Source organism: Heliconius melpomene, chromosome 16, assembly GCF_056956725.1.
Source record: "Heliconius melpomene rosina isolate 202511_hmr_F chromosome 16, ASM5695672v1, whole genome shotgun sequence".
NCBI classification, from domain to species: Eukaryota; Metazoa; Arthropoda; class Insecta; order Lepidoptera; family Nymphalidae; genus Heliconius; species Heliconius melpomene.
In genome coordinates, this window is record NC_140404.1 from 8,706,512 (window position 1) to 8,729,102 (window position 22,591).

Below are 22,591 nucleotides of genomic sequence, written 5' to 3' on the forward strand. Positions count from 1 at the left end.
ACCTACAAAATAACTAATATTTTTTTATTAACTACCATTTTAATTTTATCAATTTATTTCAATTCTATTTTTTCTTCCGAAAATCTTCCGAATTTTTGATGTTTACATCTTATATACATACATATATATGAGATTTAAAAAAAACATAGGAATCATTCAGAAATCTATTTAATAATATAGTGTAGAAAAAGAACTTAACACTCTTTGCATTTTGATTATAATAATTTCTCGCATTACTTAACATATGATGTATTGTAAAAGGGAGATATTTTTCCTTTAATAAGCCATGGTGTTTCAGTTCATAGCATTTTAAATCTTATTTACTTTAGTATTAGTAAAATATTTCCATAGCACTATACTTTATTATATCTATATTGTGATTGACAATAATGTAAACGTGATGACATATTGTTAATTGTGCATATATATAGAAAAAATATTTAAAACGATTCACACATTTTCACACTAGACCCGTGAAAAGAGTAGTAAAAGCTTTATACAATGTTAAGAATTTTAGTGAAAATATTTTTTTATAGCATTTTATTTTTTAATGTGCGAGTTTATGTAAGTAATATATTATTTTTTAGCACAATAATATGTATATTTATATTATTTCTATACTATAATTATTAAATTATGACTAGTGACTTCAATTACTGAAGAGTTATATCGTTATTAAGATGTTTAATTCACCGGAAAGTGGGAAACGGAGTTTCTTAACACTAGGTTCCCTCTTCTAACCATGCTGTATGCAGGATACAGTTAAAATACATAAATAAGATATTTACATTTTTTTATAGGCAGAGGATATCGAAAAATTGAAAGAAAAATATGCAGAAATAATTATGACTTGTGCCAAAGATTATCCAATAACACCGGAAGATATTGAGCAGTTGAAAAACAGCAAACTGCCTGATAACGCCAAGTGTCTCTTCGCGTGCGCTTACAAAACTTCAGGAATGGTGGGTATTATAATATTCTTCTTAATAACATTAACATTGAGGCTAATGAGGGCCTAGGACGAGGGCCAGATTGTGGAAATTAAATATTAAATATTTTAATTTTTCCGCTCTGGTGGCGTTGAACTCTGCTATTCAACACGCAATGCCTCCAAAATTCTGTGGAAAGTGAGGATTAGAATGTCTTACACCAGGCTCCCTCTGCCTACCCTGCTACATGCGGGATACAGCGAGAAGCTGAAAAAACAACATTAACAATAGTACTTTTTAGCGAGTGTTTCTTTTATTATTTCATACATGTAGATTTAATATATATATATATATATATATATATATATATATATATATTTTATACTTTGAGTCTAATCCTACTACACAAACTACTATGAACTTTACATTAAAAATATGTAGGTAAACATAATTTTGGGGAAAAACATAAAATATATTACAAAATGGCGGAAATTATAGAAAATGTCACAACATTATTAAGCCTTATGACAGCCACAAGGTCAATAATACATAAATGTCCGCAATTACTCGCTTCGCCTGTTCTCCAACAATGACACTTTGAGTGAGAATCTAGTTCATATACCGGAAACGCATTTTTGGGTTCAGCTATAATATATAATTTATTTTAATATATTTTTTTTTCATCTTCACGCTATATACCGAGTGGAGCAGGGTAGGAAGAGTGATCTTAATGTTAAGATACTCCGCTCCCCATATTCTCCCCCGCTCGATACTAGAGCAAAGAAACGAAAATATTAAATATTCCATTTCCTCAAGTGGGAATCGAACCCACAACACCATTTAAATATACTGAAATGAAAAAAATCTTATTAATATATAAATACAGCAAGTTGAGTTCCACCACTCAATACGCATTGCCTCCAGAATTCGGAGGAAAGTGGGGAACAAAGTGTTTTAACACTAGGTTCCCTCTGCCTACCTTGCTGTGTGCGGGATACAGCGTGAAGCTGATATATAGCAATAGATTGTGTTTACAGATGGATGATCAAGGAAAACTTTCAGTAGCAGGAGTAAATAAGTTAGCGCATACATTTCTGGCTGATGATCCTGAACGATTAAAGAAAGCTGAACAGTTTACTGACGCGTGTAAAAGTGGTAAAAAAATGTTTATGGAAATATTTTACTGTAACTAATTAGCCTATTTAATTTTTTTATTGAAAATGAGCTATTCCAATTTAAAGATCTGATTCCGTTCCCCACTTTCCGAGAATTCTGGAGGCATTACGTGTTGAGTGGCGGAACACAACGCCGCGCTTTGCCTCGCTACCAGAGTGATGGAATGAAAATATCAAATATTTGACTACCTCGAGAGAGAATCGAACTCACAACCAGTCGCGCTTACAGTCGCACGTTTTTGCTCCTGCGTCACAACTGGCCTGCAAGAATATTGTTAATAAAACAGTTTTACTTACAGTGAATGAAGAAGAAGTCTCAGACGGTGATAAAGGCTGTGAGAGAGCCGCTTTAATATTTAAATGTAGTATTGAAAAAGCGCCACAGGTAATAAATAATAAAATAGAAATGTAACTGTAATTTCATTTTTGTATACCTGTTTGACATTTGACATTGATATCTTTTGTTGCAGTTTGATTTCATCATGTAATCGAGGAAGACGGAGAAGTCAAGATATTTATAATAAGATATTATGTGTAGAGCTTAGAATAAACATTCAAATTATAGAATAAATTAAAAAATGGTCTTTAAATTTTAACTCCTACCCTGTATAGCATTGATTTCATTTTAATTTCATATTAGTCAATTGGTTTTTAATCTATATTTAAAAAAAACATAAACTTTGGAACCCAAATGATATTTTATTAAAATGAAATATAGATAATAATTATTCTAATTTGTTCATTGTTATTATAATTTAATATTTTAGAGTAACTATATTGCTCTTATTAAGGTAAAATCGGGCAATGTGTATAAGGGGTTATCCAAAAGTAATCAGCTTCATGCTGTATCTCGCACACAACAGGGAAGGCAGACTAAGGCCTCGACCTAGTGTTAAGACTCTCCGTTTCCCACTCTCCGCAGAATTCTGGAGGAATTGCGTGTTGAGTGGCGTCACTGAACGCCGCGCTTTGTCTCGACCAGTACGATTAAATGAAAATATAAATTTAAATAAATATTTTTCAGATTTCATTTCTTTTATTGCCTTTCACATTTACAATTCTTATGTAAAAAAGGGAAAATAACTAACCTAACACTCGTAATAGGTAAGTATAATTTACATTCTTCTTAGAATGTATGTTTTAATATATTATAAAATCAATATAATTTATGTACACCCTTTCGAGGAGAAGGAGGTTCGCCTCCTTCTCCTCTTTCCTCACGAATTTGAGACCTTACGTGTTGAGTGATGGAATTCCACACCGTAGTTTGTATTGCCGGAGCGGGGAAATGGAAATAACTCATTTACCCAAAACATTATTGCCTCTTCTCCTCTATTCAATTTAACAATAATAAGTTTTATCTAAATAATAGAAGATTATTAGCAAAGCATGATTATAACGAATTTACTATTGAAATATCCAAATTTATCTTAATTACAATAGTATAAATATCCACTCATAGCCATTCATTCAGTATTATATGAAAATATCAATTGTATAAACTAGAAGCAACTTCTATTGTAAACTCAAGATGAAAACTTTAAAATTGCTGATTTTATTGTTCGTATTCTTCTTTGGTGATTCTCAGGTAAGTTCTTTTTATATTTTTTTGCATTTGCATGGCAATTAAAATATGTATTTTTAATTTATTTTATTAAATTATTATAAAATATGAATTAAGGGAATGACCGATGATGAGATGAGGGAGGAATTTATGAGGATAACAATGATCTGTTCGAAAGACTACAAAGTTGATATGAAGGATTTATTGAGCTTACAACAACTAAACATTCCAACTAAAAAAGATGTCAAGTGCCTACTCGCGTGTGCTTATAAGAAAACTGGCAGCGTAAGTCTATTCATATTAATTTTACATAAATTCATTAATGAACTTTTCAAGCTTTTAAATGCTTATTTAGTTTATATATACAATATATATTACCGTTACATAATATGTTCATAATCTTAGTGTTCTACTTCTATTTCTAATTCTCGTTTTCTAGAGACATTAGTGTCAATGTGGAATTTCCCCAATTGTTGTTGTTGTTTTTCTTTATTTATGGCGATTTCCCCAATTGAATATTATAGAATTATGTTTTTCCAAAGAATCTTAGAAGATTCTTTGGAAAAACATAATTAGTTAGATAAACGGAAACGAAATAGATTTCGTTTCCGTTTATCTAACTAGTAAAAGAGAAAAAAATGATTGACTCAAACTTTCGAGTTCCATTCGAGAAATATAAAGAGAAGTTCGTAAAAATATATGTTACAGATGAATAAAGAAGGCTTGTACGATATTGAAGCAAGTTATAGAATCGCTGAAATGACTAAAAATGGAGATCCTAAAAGGTTGGAAAACGCAAAGAAATTAGTAGATATATGTGCTAAAGGTACGTATTACATTTCTTCATTAGGTACTATATTAATTAAAGTACATGAGTTAATAAATTTGTTACATTATGTGACAGCTTCCTTGAAGAAAATACCTTATATTTATACCCATATATATTTTTTAAATTCAATCGATTTTAAGCGTAGTTTTATGATATAGTTCCTTTAAGTAATTACCGTGAGTGGTGTCGAACCCATAACTATTGCCTTTACAGTTCGACCGCAACAACAGGTCCCATTGCGCTACAGTGGACATAAATACAAGAAAAAATCGTAAATATAAGATAGTAATTTAATATGAAATAAATAAAACTGAAATCAAATTCTTATTTTACATTAATATTTTAGTAAATGACGAGACAGTATCTGATGGTGAAGCAGGATGTGACAGAGCAGGACTAATATTCAAATGCGTTGTGGAAAATGCGCCTAAGGTAAAAAATAATTAATTTATAAGATTTACCCTTTTACCCTTTCCTTGTTAGATAAATTTTAATTTTGAAGTTTTTTTATAATTTATTATTTTTTATTTCAGCTTGGATTTAAAATAAAATAAATTAAAATAGAATGGGTACAAAAAAAACGTTAGGCACGAACGTACGAAAAATATTGTGTGTTACTTGAATTCGCTTCTATAGTTATAATTTTGATTTCATTTTATCTTTCTTTTTTTTTCAATTTATGAAATTGAAATAATAAAGGCAATAAAAATATATGAATGGTTTTTATTTATTTGTCTTAATCGAAAAATGTGGCAATGACGAATTTTAAAGTAAAACATATAAAACACATGGAAATTACTATTAAAATTAACACAAGTTTTTCTTCTTTTCAAAAAAATGTAACAGAATATTTCTTTTATTATTGAATTTCATTAGAAATATTAAATTGTAATGAAGATAAAATTCTACATATTTTGCATTTTTAATAAAAATAATTAAATATATATAAATGAAATTATACTGACATCTATATAATTAACAACGAAACGTTCTTCTCACATAGGAAACGGCTGAGTAACTTACTTAAAACACAGTTATTACTTCTCCTGCTAGTTTACAATCAACATCATAGATGGCAATGACTACGATTTGAAATAAATATAATTTTTAATTTTATTTTAAAAAAACAAGCCTTTGAAAAACAAAATAAAATTTAATATTCAAACAACCATTGTCTACTTAATTGTTTAAACAAACATTATATATTTACTTTTGCAATATCACAATTCCCTTTATTATCATTATAATCGCATATATGTTTTTTAATTTAAAATCCATATTAATATTTGTATTTATATTTAATAGCGCACACATCGATCAAGGCCGTCGTACACCCCGCGGGCTGCGCACGCGCATACACAAACACACACACACATCCATACGTCGGGCAACCAACTTCATTCAAAGTTGAAAGTAGTATCTCTTTATCCGCCGACTCGTATAATTCTAACTTCGTCTCGACCCATTGATGACGTTACGTGAAAACAATTGATTTTACAGTATTGTTTTGTCAATATCTCTTGCTTAGTGTTTCTCGACGCGAGTAGTGTAGTGCCGTACGTGACGGTTATTGAACTTGGAAATGTTCGAAGGTGTTCGTGTAATGTGCTCGTTGTTCGTGTTTTTGTGACTGTGTTTGTTTATTGGGATACAGACGACTCGATCTTGAACTTGTCGTAGGTAACTATATTTATTATGATTTTTTGTATTATACGTTTGCTCAGTTTTTTGTTTTAAGTTTTTTTTTAAATACATTTTATATGTTGACTTGTACATACATAGACAATATGTTAAGAGTATATGCTTCTATTATTTTTAAGAAATTAAAATATTAGATATATTTATAGATATATTCAGTAACTTTATCCATTTAAAATAAGTCCAATGACATTTAAATCAATATTTATTACGATAAGTACAAACCATACAAATTATATCTATAAACTATTCGTATATTGTCAAATTAAATTGCTTATTTAAACATGCTTTACATTTATCGGTACTGGTATATAATTATCATCCGCCTCCATGCTTACTGGGGCATACACGTCGAATTCTTCAATAGGGGAACGCGTCGTGGGACTCTTAAACAATCGTTGTTTAGATTCAAATAACTTATTGCTCAAGACATTTCTCTGGCTGATATTTCTATGTATTTTTCTATTATTATCTTCTTCGCTAGCTGGGTTAGTTTTACGATTTTCTCCAGATTCCATATCCCATTTTGTAACAAAAACATCTAAATCAGGCCCGGTGACTTCTTCAGTGTCTCTTCTCTTTCGTTTACCAGAAGCTACTCCTAGTTGTAAAAGTATAGGGTTGTTGACCAAGGCAGCAGCTGCTCCAAGAAGTGCGATACCCGCAATCGGCCATAAGATAGCCTTAGCTGCTAACGCCTGCAAAACATGCATATTTCTGATGTAATACAGTTATTGCTTCAGAGAATTCCAGCTAATGTCGAAAAGCGGAAGGAAATGGGGCAATCGGAACTAAACATGGCTACACGATTGTTATTTTTCTTTTTTCAGCTTTACACTGTATCCTGTATATAGCAGTGTATGAAGAAAGAAGGAACCTAATATTAAGACACTCCTTCTTTCCGTGGAATTTTGGAGACATTGCGTTTTGAGTGGCGGAACTCAAGGTCGTGCTTTGCCAGAGCGAAAAAAAAATAAAATATTAAATATTTATTTTACTCGAATGGGAATCGAACCTACAACCACACGCTTGTGCCCTAAGTCACTAATGGCGCCTAACTTAAAGGCTTAAATGTAATAAGGAATGAAAATAGATAATGATCTAGGTACATCCCTATTTTATAATGTTCATTTTAAATATGTAACTAATACAGAATATTAATAGCAAATTAAATCCGTTCTAATATTTCCTGAGGTGTAGTGTAGGTAACATATTTATGTTTATTAATGTTAAGACATTTACTAGGTAATTTAGTAGGTTGAATTGAGTGGGCGAATTTAATTCACTGTCCATTAATATTGATACCTTCTACCGTGATTCGAATGTAGGCACAAAGGTTGGGTACCTATTTAATTATTTAACACGCTATGCTCTGAGAACATATTTTTTTTCGGAAGTATACTAATTCGTTGTGTTTAAATGCATATAGTTACTTAATTAACGAAAAATAATCTAAAAAAAAACTGTATTCGTTTCTTTTCAAAAATATATTTGTCGATACATTACTCATAATTTGTATTTTAAAATTATCAATTGCTGTGTAGTCGTGGTGCAGGGTCACATGTGTGTAACTGCAAACACAACTAGTTGCGGGTTCGGTTCCCATTTGAAGAAATGGAGTATTTCTCTGCTCTCCGCCAATACGCAATGAAGTGTCTTAACACTAGGTTCCCTCTGCCTAGCACTGCTGAGTGTGGAATACAACGTGAAGTTATTTTTTTTAATCTACTCATTAGCTGCATCAATTATGCAGTTTTTCTCCATCAACTGAAAACAACAACTGAAAGCTCAATTTGATCTACATTGAAAAACTTTGATTTTTTAAAAACTACATAATTAATATAATTCGTCACAATTTTACATGGTTGTAATGTTTGTAGTGATGACCCGCGTAGTGGTGTCCTTCATGGCCATAGTGATGTCCGTAGTGCTCAAAATCCTGTACATGATGATCGATATTCGGTACTTGATAATCGTATTCGTAACCAGCATGCGGGTATTCCTCATAATCATGCGGTGGATAACCTGAGAACGGAGAGATTTAAATTTCCCATTTTTTTATTATGGCGTCGTGGAGTAGGGACACAACACAGGTGTTACTGTAACGCGACGGTTATGGGTTCGATCGTCGTTCGAGGGAATGAATTATTATTTCTTAATATTTTCATTTCTTCGCCCTGACACCAAGGCAAAAACGCGGCGTTTAGTTCCGCCACTCAACATGCTAAAAGCTAGAAAAAATCGGTGGAAAGTCGGGAACGGAGTTTCTTAACACTAAGTCCCCTCTGCCTACCATGCTATATACAACGTCAAGCTGATTTATTTTATATTGAAAATTATAAAAAAATATTGATAAAACGTTTAAGCAAGTATACCAACTAAAGAAAGTGCCGGTTTTAAATTACACTTGTTTATTATCTGTGTTTTAAATGTACTAACTTGTTTTAAACGTGTAATGACGTAAGTTGATATTGATTATATTAACCGATATGTATGTATTATGTAAAGAAATTTAAATGAGTATTCGTTTAAAAATAAGGAGCGGAGTGTATTTACACTAGGCCCCCTCGGCCTACCCTGCTACATGCGGGGAACTTGATGAAAAAAAAAGTAACGGAACTTTTTAAGTTTTCGTTTAAATTCGTTTTCGTATAAATAAATAAATATAAGTAAATACTAGGTTCTTCCTAATGCACACGAAAATGTAAATAGTTATAATAACATAAGTGAAATTTTAATTTTACCTATATGGTCTTTATGTGCGAATCCTCGGCTGTAACTTGAACTAGAGTGTTTGCTGTCGGAGATATCCTGTAAAAAATATATATAAATTATTAAACAAAATGCAAACCTTTACCTTTCCCTAAAATCTTCAAAAGCTTTAACTAAAAAGTAAATTAAAGATTGATTATTATTTTATTTAAAATTCATTAAATAAAAACACCTTCCAGTCTGTGAATTTGGCTGTATAGTACATTTTTCTATAATTAAATCCAATCACACCGTCCTCAGGCACACTTCGATAGCCACGTCTGGTCGCTGCCCTCTTTTCACATAGCACTTAATGTTTCTTTTCCGATTGAAACTCCTCAATTGAATTAAAGAACGATTCGTAAATAGATGCCTTTATTCAGTTTCTAGTGTACACCTCGTTGGTTAGCTTTAGCTAACATTATTAGTAGTAGTATTTTTTGTCCTATTTCAACGATTCGTAGTCTGTGTATGACACACTGATTGTGTTAATTGGGAGTTCATATATTTAAGAACTATCGAATATATTGGCTTTAGGTTTATTTTCTGTCAAAAGGAACGAAATCTAACAGTAAATGATCTAAAAATGCAAAAAAATAAAAAATGGAACAAAATGAAATGTATAAAGCAAAATAAATCAATAATATAATTATTTCTATTCTTAATTATTTTAAAATAATATGTATAATTATTTATCTGCTGACTTTTAAATGTATATGTAGGTATATATTATTCCATAAGGATATGAGAGTGATAAGAAACGTGCGTCTTCTACTTAAATTTTAGGAAAATGAGTCAAATGAATCATTTTTTCCTCTTCTTATTAGTCAAAGATACCAAGAAGTGATCTCGAGTCTGACTAACAGAAAGGTGCTTTTACAAGCCAGTAGGTACGCCTGTCTACGTGAGTTTAGCTCAACACCTTATTGATAAACAAACGTTATAATATTTTTATATGGAGTGAAAATTACTTGTTCTGTCCTGTTTCTTATTTTATGGCTTTTAGGCCAGTTGAGAACAATATAAAAAGTAGTTATCACAATTCGATTCCATATAAATATATGAGAAAAAACAAATATATTAAAATAATTTGTACACGTGTCTGTCAAATTTTAAATATACATATGTTAAGATTATACAAACATTATTATACAATTTCGACAACATTACATTAAAACTTGCAAAAGCAATAACCTGTTTTATTTCAAAGTTGGTCAAAAATATGATTTAAAAATATACACAACATAATACTTAAAAATGCATATTCAATTTACATTTTACAAACTATTTTTCATTGTTAACAATTATCTCATGAGAAAAGAAATGTGTGAAGGCTTCTTAAGACAGGTAAAACGTATGCCGTCACGGGAAAAGATTTTCAACTATGCAGCCCCAGTTTTGACGGCAAATTGCCTAAGTGTTGTTACAATAGTACCTATTAAATAAATCAGCTATGCAGAGGGAACCTAGTGTTAATACACTCCGTTCCCAACTTTCCGCCGAAGGCATTCTGGAGGTATTGCCTGCTGTTTGACGAAACTCAAGGCCGCGCTTTGCCTGTACTCGAGAGCGAAGAAATGGAAATATAAATTTAAATAAATATTTAATTTCTTCGAGTGGGGATCGAACCTACAACCAGTCGCGTTTACCAGCCACACTTTGGGTCTCTGCGCCACAACTGGCGTCATCTAACTAACTATTGTAAAATAATTTGATTATTTATTGCTGTGAATATTGTTATTTTTATAAAAATAATATATATTATATCGGCAGTAGTGAGTCATATTTCCGCTACGACAAGTTATCAGGAATGTGGGCCATACTAGTGATACCACCGACTTGAGCCTGTATTTCTACATTTAAAATACTATTGCTATAGGCTGATGGGTTATTTACTTATAGGTATTTAAATTGATATTTACTTTACTTCTTTAAATAATTTTAAAATGACAGTAGGTTAACTTAGCGGCGTAGTCGAAATTATACAGAATACATCTTAAAATTACCAGTTTTAGTTTTTTTTTTATATTTATTTTAAATATATTCTGCCATGGGTTTGATAATAATCTGAATCGATACCCGCCATTTTATTTAATTTTATATGCCGATTAACAACTTCCGTTCCACATTACTTGTATGTTTTTAATATGTTACTATAAAAGGAAATTACGTAGCACAAAATTATTTAAATTATTATAGCTAAAATATATATATACTTAATGGATGCATTTAATTTTATTGCCTATACCTAAAGTTATATTTATTAGTATAAACAGTACATTTTTATGATAACGAATTTCCTGTATTTTGCTGTATATCAGTGCAGAAAGAATCAAACGGCATAGCACTGTTATTTACCGCACAAAAAAATTATGTTAATTTCATTTTAATAATAATTAATATATTTTTTAAATTGTATAAATAATTCTAGCATACCTTAAAAGAAATAGGCCGTAATGATGAATTCACATATGGCTTCTGTTCTTCTTTTTGCAATGTTTTAACGTGGCTAGTATTCTGAAATACAAAAAAAAATTAGCTTCACGCTGTATCCCGCACACAGCAGGATAGGCAGAGGGTACCTAGTGTTATGACACTCCATTTTCTGCCGAATTCTGGAGGCCGCGCTTTGCCTCGATACAAGAGAGAAGAAAGAAGAAGAATATTTCCCTTCCTCGAGTGGGGATCGAACCCACAACCGCCGCGTTACAGTCATACCCTTGCACTAAAAAAATAAAATTACATTTAAATGTAATAAGATATGAAACTCCAAAATTAACTCAATAATACTTACATTATCTTCCTTTAAGGAAAATTCCCTGATGTGCTCGTTGAAATTGGAATTGGTAATAGGATTACATTCTCCAAGGTTTAGTCTGACTGATATAAATATTATTAGGACAAATTCACATAGAAATATCGAAAAATTTATATGCATTTTACATTTATAAAATATAAGAACACTCACACAAGGAATATTCTACGAAGCTAAAGTTACATTACAAGAGCTGGCAGAAAACGTATACTTTATAAAATTTGTCTTAGAAGAGGGGGTGGTTTAGATGACAATTTGACAGGCTTTGAAACAATGGAGTCCAAGATATGGTCACAGCCCGTTGCGTACATTGCGTAGTCATTTCATTGTTTCTAATCATAATGACGTTATTGCAGATTGTTACATGGTAAATGCACTTATACCCATGTAAATAAAATAGGCCTACAGTACAATAAACTAAATTGATAAGTAAAATATGAATATAAAGAAAATTGGAACTGTAATAAATTGGTCGAACTACCAGGAATAGAACCCATTAAGCAAAAAAAAAGAAAATAAATATGCAGTTACACCCATATAACTCTGTAAAGTAACTCTGTCTGTCTGTCTTTTGCGCAATCAGGGCCAAACCGCTAATTTAATTATGATAAAATACTCATATAGAGATACTTGAGGGTCTCGGGATGAACATAGGATACTTTTTTTCTCATATTTGTAATATCTTCGATATATACCAATATATGTAAATACTTATTAATTTGACATGCAATTTATTACGCCATGTTAAAAAAAGCCGTCGCTATGCGACCGTTGCTAAGCAACGATTTGCAAAGTTTGTTGTTAGAAAACGTCACCCAAAATGAGCTTGCTTAACGCACCTCTGTATTGAAAACTGAAAATAATTTCATAAATATATATAATAAATATTCGTATAGTTCAAGCGGGCGTAGCCGCGTTCGGGTCCACTAGTAAGAAAATAAATTGATAAGTAAAACATGAATATAGAGAAAATTAGAACAGTATGTACACACGTTTGTCGAACTACCAGGAATAGAACCCATCAAGCAAAACGAAAGAAAAGAAAGTCAACATTTCCGCACTGCGTTACGAGTTCGCTGTGTGTAAACTAACATTATTTAAACAATAGTAAGTTCTGCAGCTATTATATTAAAGCTTAGTTTCCTACGCAGTACTGATTGCAGAGGAAAAACATGACCTTAAATGCATAGTGGTCTAGTTGAAGTATTATAATAGTTAGTTAGAGGCCGTCGTGGCACAGTGGCACAAGCGTGTGGCTATTGTAGGTTCGATTCCGAGTTAGAAATGAAGTATTAAATGATTATTTATTAATATTTTCAGTATCGCCACTCTGATATCAAGGCAAAGTGCTGCCTTTAGTTCCGCCACTCATAACGCAATGCCTCGAAAATTCGGTGTAAAAGTAGAAAACGGAGAGTCTTAACACTAGGTCCCATCTGCGTACTCTACTACATATATGCGGGAACATCGTAAACCTAATAACAAAAAAATGTTAAATAATTCATGTTTTTTTATATAAAAGAGTAAAACATATATGCGATATTATTTAAATTACACTTGACAACTAAATGTCCTAATACAATTTTTATCTAAATAGTAAAAAAAGTAATAAGTTATAGAGTAGCGTAAACTAAAAAAAAAAAGTATATTGTATACTTATACCATTTAAATATCCCATTTATGTGGGTTACAGAATTTCTCATTTAAATATATTAAAACCCACCCACCCACTGCACCACTGCCTCAAACGTGCAGGCTTCTGGTTTATTAGTTTAAATTATTTATTTTGCGGCAAGCAGATTTACGATTGGCACAGCGATATATCAGGAACCCTCCAATAAAATTCTTTTAACGAAGATCTAGAGGAGAAAGCGTGACAAACGGAAGTTGTTTTTTTATATTATATATATTTATTTCAAATATATATTAATATTAATTTACTTATTAATTATTTAATAAGTTCAGGTCTTAGAAGACGAAATATAAGCTAATAATCAAAATTCATAGCAATAATAATATCCAAATATTTTATACAATAAACTAGGTAAATACATGTCTTAATTTAAGTAATTAAATTATCTTTTAGATATATTATACCCTGTTGATATTTATTATCAATTAAATTAGTCTCTTCCAGAGTGTCCTACTCTCTTTGTATTTTCCACACGGTATTTCCTTTTTACTTTACGATCTTAAATTCTTTAGCAGATCCATAGGTGGAAAAAGTATCGAATGCCTTTTCAATTGCTTCCACACGGAACAAATTTAGAAAAAAAAAAGAAATATATTGTTGTATCGAATTCTTCCATGTAAGATACTATATGTCGATATATATGCGTCATTTTATATATGTACATATATACATAGATTTCCCTCAGAATCTATTAAGACACTCCGTTTTCTACTTTCCACTTAAACTCAACACGTTGGGTGTTGAATGGCTGAAATCATTCCGCTGTTTTGTTTTTACAGCACGGAGAAATTAATATAATTCTTTTATCGCGTTTACGGCGGACGCTGTCTCACTAAAGCACGATCGATGGACTCAAGTAGGATGTTGTTTTTTTTGTATATTCTCTCTTTTTAGGATTCCGTACCTTAAAAGGACAAAATGAAATGTCAAGACCTGTGTAGGTGTTAAGCTACGATCCTTGGGAATAAAAACAAGAATTAAACTTCTAAGATAACGATAAAATAATAAATAATGAAAAGTAAAAGCATTTATACGTCTTTTTTTGCTGAATTTTGTATGAAATTCGATTCAATCAAAACCTATAGAGTACTATTTCCAGTAGACCTACAGTTATCAAATTTGCCGCGGAGAGAGAATAGATTTCATACATATTGAATGCATGCGCCCGCAAACTTAAGTTTGTTATTATATAAGTTGTACTTCCCAATTCCCATTTACTGTCCTGAAATCGTTACGGAACCCTCGGTACGCGAGTCCAACTAGCGCTTGACCAGTTTTATTATTAATACTATTATGTTTCATACATAAGAAAAGCGAACGCAAAAACAATTCAATTTAGTTGATATAATACCTTCCCGATAAATTTTATATATTACAGGTAAATAACATTTACTGAAACACGAGCGTAAAAGAAGTATTTTGACATAATCCTCTTTACTATTATTAGTATAGAGAAAGTAAGTAGCAACAAAACGAGAATGCTATCTTGGATCTTATTTTTACATCTTAGAAAGCAAACATCGATCAATGTCCATAAGCATCAAAGAACGTTTGGAAGGTAATGCAGGAGCAGGAGGTGTCACCTTAGATAGATCGAGATGTAATCGAATATCAATAGGAACAAGATTTGTGATTGTATTTGACTTCAGGACTAAGTGACTGATGGGTTTAGTAATCTAATATCTGATTGTCTGGTAGGTCCAGGGTTTGACGGTAACAGATGTTAGTCATAATGTCTTAGTTTGAATTCGGATATGGTAGAAACATATTAATCTTATTGAGGACCAAGCCTATGAATTTTAGTCGCGACGGTTTGGAGTTCGAAACCAACTCGGGATAATGAATTATTATTTATTAATATTTTCATTTCTTCGCTCTGGTAGCAAGGCAAATGCCTCAAAAAGTCGGTAGAAAGTGGGAAACGGAGTGTCTTAACACTATATTCCCTATATCAAGATTAGCAGTATTAGATAGTAGTTTTGATTGTAAGAGAGAAGGAAGGATTAATAGAAATATTATAATATTTTGTAATGCAACTTATTACATATCTATCACATCGTCGCGCTACAAAATTACAGAAAAAAAACGACATGTCTCTGACATCTCTCTTTAAGTAATAAAATACAAAAACTTTAGCGCTCTTATCGTTTTTCATTTCATCTTTCGTTTCATATCCTAAAAACCCTTTTAAATTTTGACATTTACGTTAAATGCGCTCGAGGGCACTCCAAATGCATCACACGAAGAGACATGAGAGCTGTTTTTGCGATTCCCTCAAGTCTTGAGAGTGATGTGGTATGAAAAATACGGTGAGTCGGTGACGCTCGTGAGACGTTAATGCAGCTAAATATGCGAGGGTGCAAATGTGCAGACGTATGGGGATTCGAAATAGAAATGGGGTGACTTTGAGACGGCATTGCTTGTGAATTGTTAGAAATATTTATATTAATAAAAAACTGTGAGGCCTTTCGTGGTGCAGGGACACAAACGTGTAACTGTAAACGCAACGGTTGTGGGTTCGATTTCCGCTGGAGTAAATAAACTATTTTATATTTTTAATTCTTCGCTCTGCGTCTGCGCGCTCTGCGGCGTTGGCTTCCGCCAATCAACACACATTCAACAAGCATACTCCAGAATTCGGCGTCAAGAATTCAAAGGTCAAAAATTTACCATTTTTCTAAAACAGCATTTTTATTTTAACACACTTTAAAAATGTTAAAAACCCAGAAAGCACATTCATCTACTAGCTTGGTTGCCGGTAATAATATTAAAAAAATCCAAAATTTCTTGTTATCCTTCTGGACTATTGATTAATCACCCACAGCTATTGACAAATAAAAGCCAGAGCTATCTATTGGTAATATATATTCGTAATAAATCGAAAAAGCCGCAAACGAAAACACACGTCGCGGCCCAAAAGGAAAAGGCTGGGTTAAAAAATTACACTCGTTAGAGCGCGAGAAATTGGCGTTAATAAAAAAACTCTGCGTTTCGGAAACGAAGGCGCTGACAAACGAGCGGACTGGAGCAGCGTAATGAGGCAGTATCAGTATCACCTGAATGAAATGCCTATCTCGTATACTTATTAGGGGTTCAGCAGTTTTGGAGAGAGATGCAATTAGGCTGCTACCATAAAATATATTCTGCTATCTGTTAAGCTTCCACAATCTCTTCTGTCTCTTATCTCTCCTCTGCCTATGATTTGATTCATTTTGCATTGTTTGAATTTTTTGTTTTAGGTGTTTATAGATAGTAGATATTGCATGTTTGCCGTTTGGAGATAGCCGTATAGAATACGTAGAATATGAAATATATGATAATAATTAAATATATATATAATATATAATAATATATAATAAATAATAATAAATATATAATAAATAATAGAGTATAAAATGTTATTTATTTTATACCCGCTTGCAAACTTACTAACGCTACCGCAGCTATAGATTTAGCGGATTAGAAGTAAAAATTTCTTACTTAAATTTACGTAATTTGCATGTAAAACCCGCTAAACTGAGATAGCTCGAATATAGAAATATGGACCAAGATCTTTTATTTTACTCAGTGCCCGTGGTAAAGCAGGTACTTTAGACAATTCTTAAGAATTTTATATATTATCTAGGCAAAGTATATTATTTCATATATTGTCTGGATGCCCTAGGTACCTATTTTATAAATTGCCGAAATATTGTTTAAAATACTGAAATTATACAGATTGCCGGTACCAAATACATCTATATGTACATAAAAAATCAATGAACTCATAAAATAAATTCATTTTTTTATTAGCTTAATAACCAATTTTGTTTATAAAACAGATAATTCTCACCCACAAAGTTCTTATAAAAATATACCTATAGCATGTTTATTATATTTCACCTGAAGCGAAAAGGAAGTAAATTAATGATTGTCAGATGAACTGCGCCCTTCATTTCCTCTAAAAACAAAAAGAAAGGGCGTTTGTTATAAATCATAAAAATTTGCTTTCTCTCTTAAATAATGTACGTATATAAAAGTATCTAGCTCTATAAGATAAGGTCGTAAGAAAGTCTTTCATTAAATATAAAGTTCATACATTTAAAATAATTTAAATCCTGTTGTCGGTTACAATCAAATAAATTGCGGATATATAGCGGCACTCCGAAAATCCTTTAATCTGTAATCCGGTATACGAGTACTCGCCCGGCCGCTGTGGCCAATAAAATGTGCATGACTTATTCGGAAAACCTCAAAAACGGTTGCTATTAATAATATTTATATATTGTATCATATGACAATTTTATATAAAAATGATACTACAATTGTTTTAAGAATATTATTGCTGTAATAATGTTTTTAATAATCGTTTATTTGTTCTTTTTGTTGTTGTTTCCTAATATATTTTTATAAATTGCAAATATAGAATGCCTACACAATTTTTTCAAATTTGCCTGCCTGATTAAATGCATAGGTATTCTACTTAGAAAATTATTATGTTTAATATATTTTTATTTATTTTTCTTTTGGTACTAAGAAGAAATAAAAACAATTTCGCTCTTAGTAGTTTTTATTATACGTCATGAATATGCATAGATATGTGAAAAAAAATTGTTGCTTTAAATAATAATATCTAGATACAAAGATAACTAAGTCCTTAAAATGTAGCTTGTAGTATTTGAAAAAGCCAACAGTATTAAAAAAGGAAATAAAGTTTTATATATTAAATAATTAAAAAAAAATATAAAAGCAGCACTTTAGCTCCTGACACCGTGGAGAACAAAGGTAGTATAGTTAATTTGCAAATCGAAAGGGATCATAGTGTGTATTATTTCAGGATCGGCACGTTCCGCACCTGTGTTAACTGGGGACAAATATCTCGTTGTTTTACTCTTTTAGGCTGCGATATCAGATTTAAGTTATTTATTAGTCTTTAAAATTAAAAGCTTTTAATGTAAATTAAGGCATTAATTTAAATTAAACTAATAAATTAAGGTAACCTATAAATACTTATATTAGTTAAAAAAAGCCATAATATATTTCCAGGTTAAGCCGCCATGTTACCTATACAAAAAACAGAATTAAAATAGGTAATAAATAAAATGGTATATGAATCAGCTTATCGAGTGCTGGACGAGAACACCTGCATGCGCTACGTCCTACTCGGAATACATTTTACCTTTATTAGGTATGAGTGGTGCATGCTGCATTCTTATCCCAGAAACAAGCAAATGGGTGTCTAACTATATATAATTTTAGCTACTATTAAGCATTGGACGATTATTCATGGATAGTTATGCTATGAGTCAGTTCAACATCAGATAATAAATATATGAACCAATTATATTTTTGATATTACCGTCGTGGCATATGACTCTTCGTTCAAGGTTGTGGGTTCGATCCCCATTCGGGAGAATGAATTATTTTTTTTTTTTTTTTTTTATTTCTTGGCCCTGGTACAAAGGCCTGGCGTTACCTCTGCAATGCCTCGAAAAATTCGGCGGAAACTGTTAACACTAGGTTCCCTCTGGTAGGCAGGTGCTATGGCAGGAACGTATGGAACGTTCTCTCTCTACCCTTCTGTGTGTGGAACCAGATACAGGTTGAAGCTGTTTTTTTATAGCAGAAGCTGATAAATATAAACGACATTAAAAGTTAAACCTACATTAATAACAGAAGTTGAAGAAAGTACAAAGTGACATCATACAAACACTGGTATCTCACAAAATCTCTATGCAAATGGGGCTCGTCACCACCCATATACCCATCTCGTCATCATATCTCACGCACGGGCACCACGTCACCACGGACCACCCTTTTTGCGAAATGACACTTATTTTTGGTTGCCAGGAAATTGCGTACTTGTAACTAGGACGCTTAAACGGCGAAGCTAAAAGGCAATTTGTTAAAACGCTTCAGAGAGGGACGCGTCAAGTTTAGGCAATGTTTCATAAATTTTAGACTTGGCGAAACGAAATTTATTAAATTCAATGGACGTTTTATGTAAATTATGTTTATATTTGTTTTACATAGTTATAATTTATATATTTTTTTGCAGCCTTACACGGGAATCTAGTAAAGACTCTCCGTACCCATTTTCCGCTGGATTCTGGAGGTTTTGCTTATATAGTCTAACTCAACACCACGCCTTGCCACCACCCATGCCTCGGCATAAAATGAAAATATTAAATAATTTATTTTAGAATCAAGTGGGAATAGAACCCATAACCCATCGCACGCTTGTCCCTCCGCCACTACTGGCCTCTTTTTATAAATTTTATAAGATATTGTAAGATACATTATAAATGTTTCTACAAATATACTCTGGTTTATATAAGTATACATTTACTTTGCTTTACATTGTTGTGGTAGATGCCAGTTGTTTATTTACCGCTTTATGAGCTCAAGTTTCTGTTTCCTTTTTTTCGATTACACATTCCGGATGCAAGAGAATTCAATTTGTCGAAGTCAAATACAATAAATTGTATAAGATGGAGTCTTGCGACACTTCAAAATTCTATAAACATTTAATTTATAACTTAATCTATACTAATATAATAAAGCGGAAGAGTTTATTTGTTTGTTTGTTTGAACGCTAAGATCTCTGGATCTACTGGTCCGATTTACTTTGTTTTTATTTTGTATGAAAGCTGCATTCTTCAGAAGTGCTATAGGCTATATAACATTACATTACAAATATGTACTAATAAATTAAAATACTTTCTAATTTGTTTTCTAAAATGTTAATAACAACCGTCGTTGCTAAGCGACGGTTTGCAAAAGAAAGAAGAAAGTTTTCTTTGTTATTTTAAGAAAACGTCACCCAAAATGAAATTATATTTTGATATTCATCCTTATAAAAATAAATATATTATATAATATTTAATAAATATTCTTATAGTTCAAGCAGGCGTAGCCGCGTCCGGGTCCACTAGTTATTTATAATATCAATTCACTTATGAACATGATATGTATTTATATTATAAATAAAAAAAAAAATGTTTGTGAATCATCACAATAATAAAAGATTTCATTCGTATAAAAAATATAGAGTTCTTATATACAAGTATATTTATTTAATTACCTCTTTTTACATAAAATGAAACTTCTACATAGAAACATATTAATGTAACCAGATTTATTTATAATCTATTTTTATTATATACAACAATTATTTACTTTATATTTTTGCTTAGAACCTTTTTCGTGTTCGTACTAAAGTTATATTTTTATTTCAGAATACAAAATGTCAAATGTCTGCCAGCGATACATTCGGAGACACTGCGGGGAGAGCAGCGGCGGCTCCTATATGAAGGTAATATTATGTTTATTTGATATCTTAGAATTTTAAAATGTAAATCACATGTCCGAGTACAGGTAATGCTAAAAATAGTTCATACTCATAATTTCACATACATTTTCTGGTTTGCTGGCTTCAAAACAATTCCATATTTATTATGAAGACAATCAAGATATTTATTTATTAAACGATAATTAAAATATAGGTTTCGTTTTACATATTTTTCTGTCTTCGCACTTTCTCCACACTATGTGAGTTAAAAAGGGACTTTTTTTCTTACCTAAGGTAATATTATAATGGACGTAGATTTTTATGAAAAAAATTGTAAGTTATTTTTATATATATATATTTTTTTATGTGTAGTTTATCTTTTACACTGACCGCCCAGACCTACGTTATTTTAGCAACGCTAAAATTTTGAGGATTATTATTCTATTCTTTGCTAAAATGACGTAGATCTTGGGGCCCTGGGATCTTTGGCTATTAGATTAGATACTTACTATTAATTATTATTATACACATAGATATTGTGGATAAGCTATCCGAATGTTATGTCTGCTCTACAATTATAAGAACAAATGGGAACTTCCATTGCATTTAAAACAAATGTTGCCTTTACTAACACTATGATCAAATAAAAATATATTATATAACTTATAAGTAGGACAATACTGCAGGCGTATCATCTAAAATAATAGACGACTTTATAAATAAACAAATACCTATTATATATAGATTCACAGCACAGGCTATTGAAGGGTTTGAAATTGAGTATGCTTTTGACACATTCATTTCCTGCTTTGTTAACGTGGACATCCCTTGTGGTCAACGTTAGTCCTAACTTTGATAACTAATATTTACTTAAATATAATTTATTTTTTAAGTAAATATTTAATTGAACATCTCACATTTCTTAAGTTTTAATTGAATTTCATTCCAAATACAGTATTAAGTAGAAATTGTCAAAATTAATTTGCGTATTAGTTTTAGAGAGGTATAACATTACCTTTAAAAGATTTAAGATAGTGTTTACAGAAAATTAAACATGGTTAGTGTAAAAAGGAAGTGTTAGCCGAGTTCTGTAATTGGCATGTATCCGAGTTACAAAACATTCACAAATCTGCATATAGTATATACGAGTACCAACATTTCATAATCACGTCGACTGACTGACTTTTTTTTTTTTTTTTTTTTTTCGAACATGTGGATAATGCTGTTAGCCCTATTGGCTTTTACAGCGACACCGGTTGGGTAGGGAAGAGGGTACTCTGTCCCTGAAGAAATGCAAGCACTAAGTGGCTGCCTGTGAGGAAGTCGACGACTGTAAGGGCGCCCCCTGCGGGACTCGAACCTCGGCTTGCGGCCGTCGAGCGGACTGGGATTTCACCTATGCTAAGCAAACCAGCTGCGACATGAAGTCGCGACTGGGGACAAATTAGACTACTCTAAGGGAGCTAACGGTCCCTAACCGCTGGGCCCGACCGCGCCGAGACGCGATCGAGCCGTTGAATAAGCTGGACTTCGTCGTCGATTCCGTCGACGACGGTGTTTGTGTCGTGTGTGAGTAGTGTGTTTCCTACCTACATACGGGGCATTCGCTATGGTAATGGCGTCATCGGAGTCTAAAAGGACGCTGCGCGGGCGTCTACGTCTAGGGAGTGCGTTAGGGATGTAATCACACGCATTAACGATGAGGGGATTCGCGTGCGAGCCTGCGCGCTCAAAGTAGCGCTTCGCTAAACGTTTGCAATGCTCGTAAATCGATTCCAGTTCAAAGTCTCTATGTAGGTCGACGTTACGCACGAACCAGGGACAACCTGATGCGATACGTAAGAATTTATTTTGTACCTTTTGCATG

The 22,591-nt window shown here is 31.9% G+C and overlaps 3 protein-coding genes across 4 annotated transcripts in view; 2 read left to right on the forward strand and 1 right to left on the reverse strand.

The window, feature by feature from the left end:
• Positions 1-463: 463 nt before the first annotated feature.
• LOC146530947 (uncharacterized) lies at positions 464-5,063 on the forward strand. The gene is made up of 8 exons (XM_085199048.1): positions 464-564; positions 801-962; positions 1,967-2,084; positions 2,404-2,489; positions 3,786-3,953; positions 4,377-4,494; positions 4,844-4,929; positions 5,031-5,063. Exons 1-8 carry the CDS (start codon positions 502-504, stop codon positions 5,049-5,051), a joined length of 822 nt encoding a protein of 273 aa, XP_085055174.1. The 5' UTR covers positions 464-501; the 3' UTR covers positions 5,052-5,063.
• An 865-nt stretch (positions 5,064-5,928) lies between these two features.
• spri (Src homology 2 domain-containing protein sprint) overlaps positions 5,929-22,591 on the forward strand; it is a 178,987-nt gene continuing 162,324 nt past the window's right edge. Inside the window, exons 1-2 of the mRNA XM_085198827.1 lie at positions 5,929-6,177; positions 20,672-20,748. Of these exons, the coding sequence (XP_085054953.1) occupies positions 20,680-20,748 (69 nt within the window). The 5' untranslated portion in view covers positions 5,929-6,177; positions 20,672-20,679. The remainder of the gene's footprint in view (positions 6,178-20,671; positions 20,749-22,591) is intronic.
• LOC146530949 (uncharacterized) lies at positions 6,383-12,129 on the reverse strand. Of its 2 annotated transcripts, XM_085199408.1 has the most exons (5): positions 11,741-12,129; positions 11,383-11,463; positions 8,940-9,006; positions 8,057-8,220; positions 6,383-6,893 (listed from the first exon to the last, which is right to left on the reverse strand). In XM_085199408.1, the coding sequence occupies exons 1-5, from the start codon at positions 11,882-11,884 to the stop codon at positions 6,474-6,476; spliced, it is 876 nt and encodes a 291-aa protein (XP_085055534.1). In that variant the 5' UTR covers positions 11,885-12,129; the 3' UTR covers positions 6,383-6,473. The 2 variants fall into 2 exon arrangements, with proteins under 2 accessions (XP_085055534.1, XP_085055535.1); XM_085199409.1 differs by lacking the exons at positions 11,383-11,463; positions 11,741-12,129 and adding an exon at positions 9,140-9,280.

Excerpts from the sequence above, each read along its gene's own strand:
- LOC146530947 (XM_085199048.1), top strand. The coding sequence starts at position 502 with ATGTTAAGAATTTTAGTGAAAATATTTTTTTATAGCATTTTATTTTTT. Across the intron at positions 2,085-2,403 it reads TACTGACGCGTGTAAAAGTG|TGAATGAAGAAGAAGTCTCA; the intron begins GTAAAAAAATGT and ends TTTTACTTACAG. Across the intron at positions 3,954-4,376 it reads CTTATAAGAAAACTGGCAGC|ATGAATAAAGAAGGCTTGTA; the intron begins GTAAGTCTATTC and ends TATATGTTACAG.
- LOC146530949 (XM_085199408.1), bottom strand. The coding sequence starts at position 11,884 with ATGCATATAAATTTTTCGATATTTCTATGTGAATTTGTCCTAATAATA. Across the intron at positions 11,464-11,740 it reads TTTCCTTAAAGGAAGATAAT|AATACTAGCCACGTTAAAAC; the intron begins GTAAGTATTATT and ends TTTGTATTTCAG. Across the intron at positions 9,007-11,382 it reads TACGGCCTATTTCTTTTAAG|GATATCTCCGACAGCAAACA; the intron begins GTATGCTAGAAT and ends TATTTTTTACAG.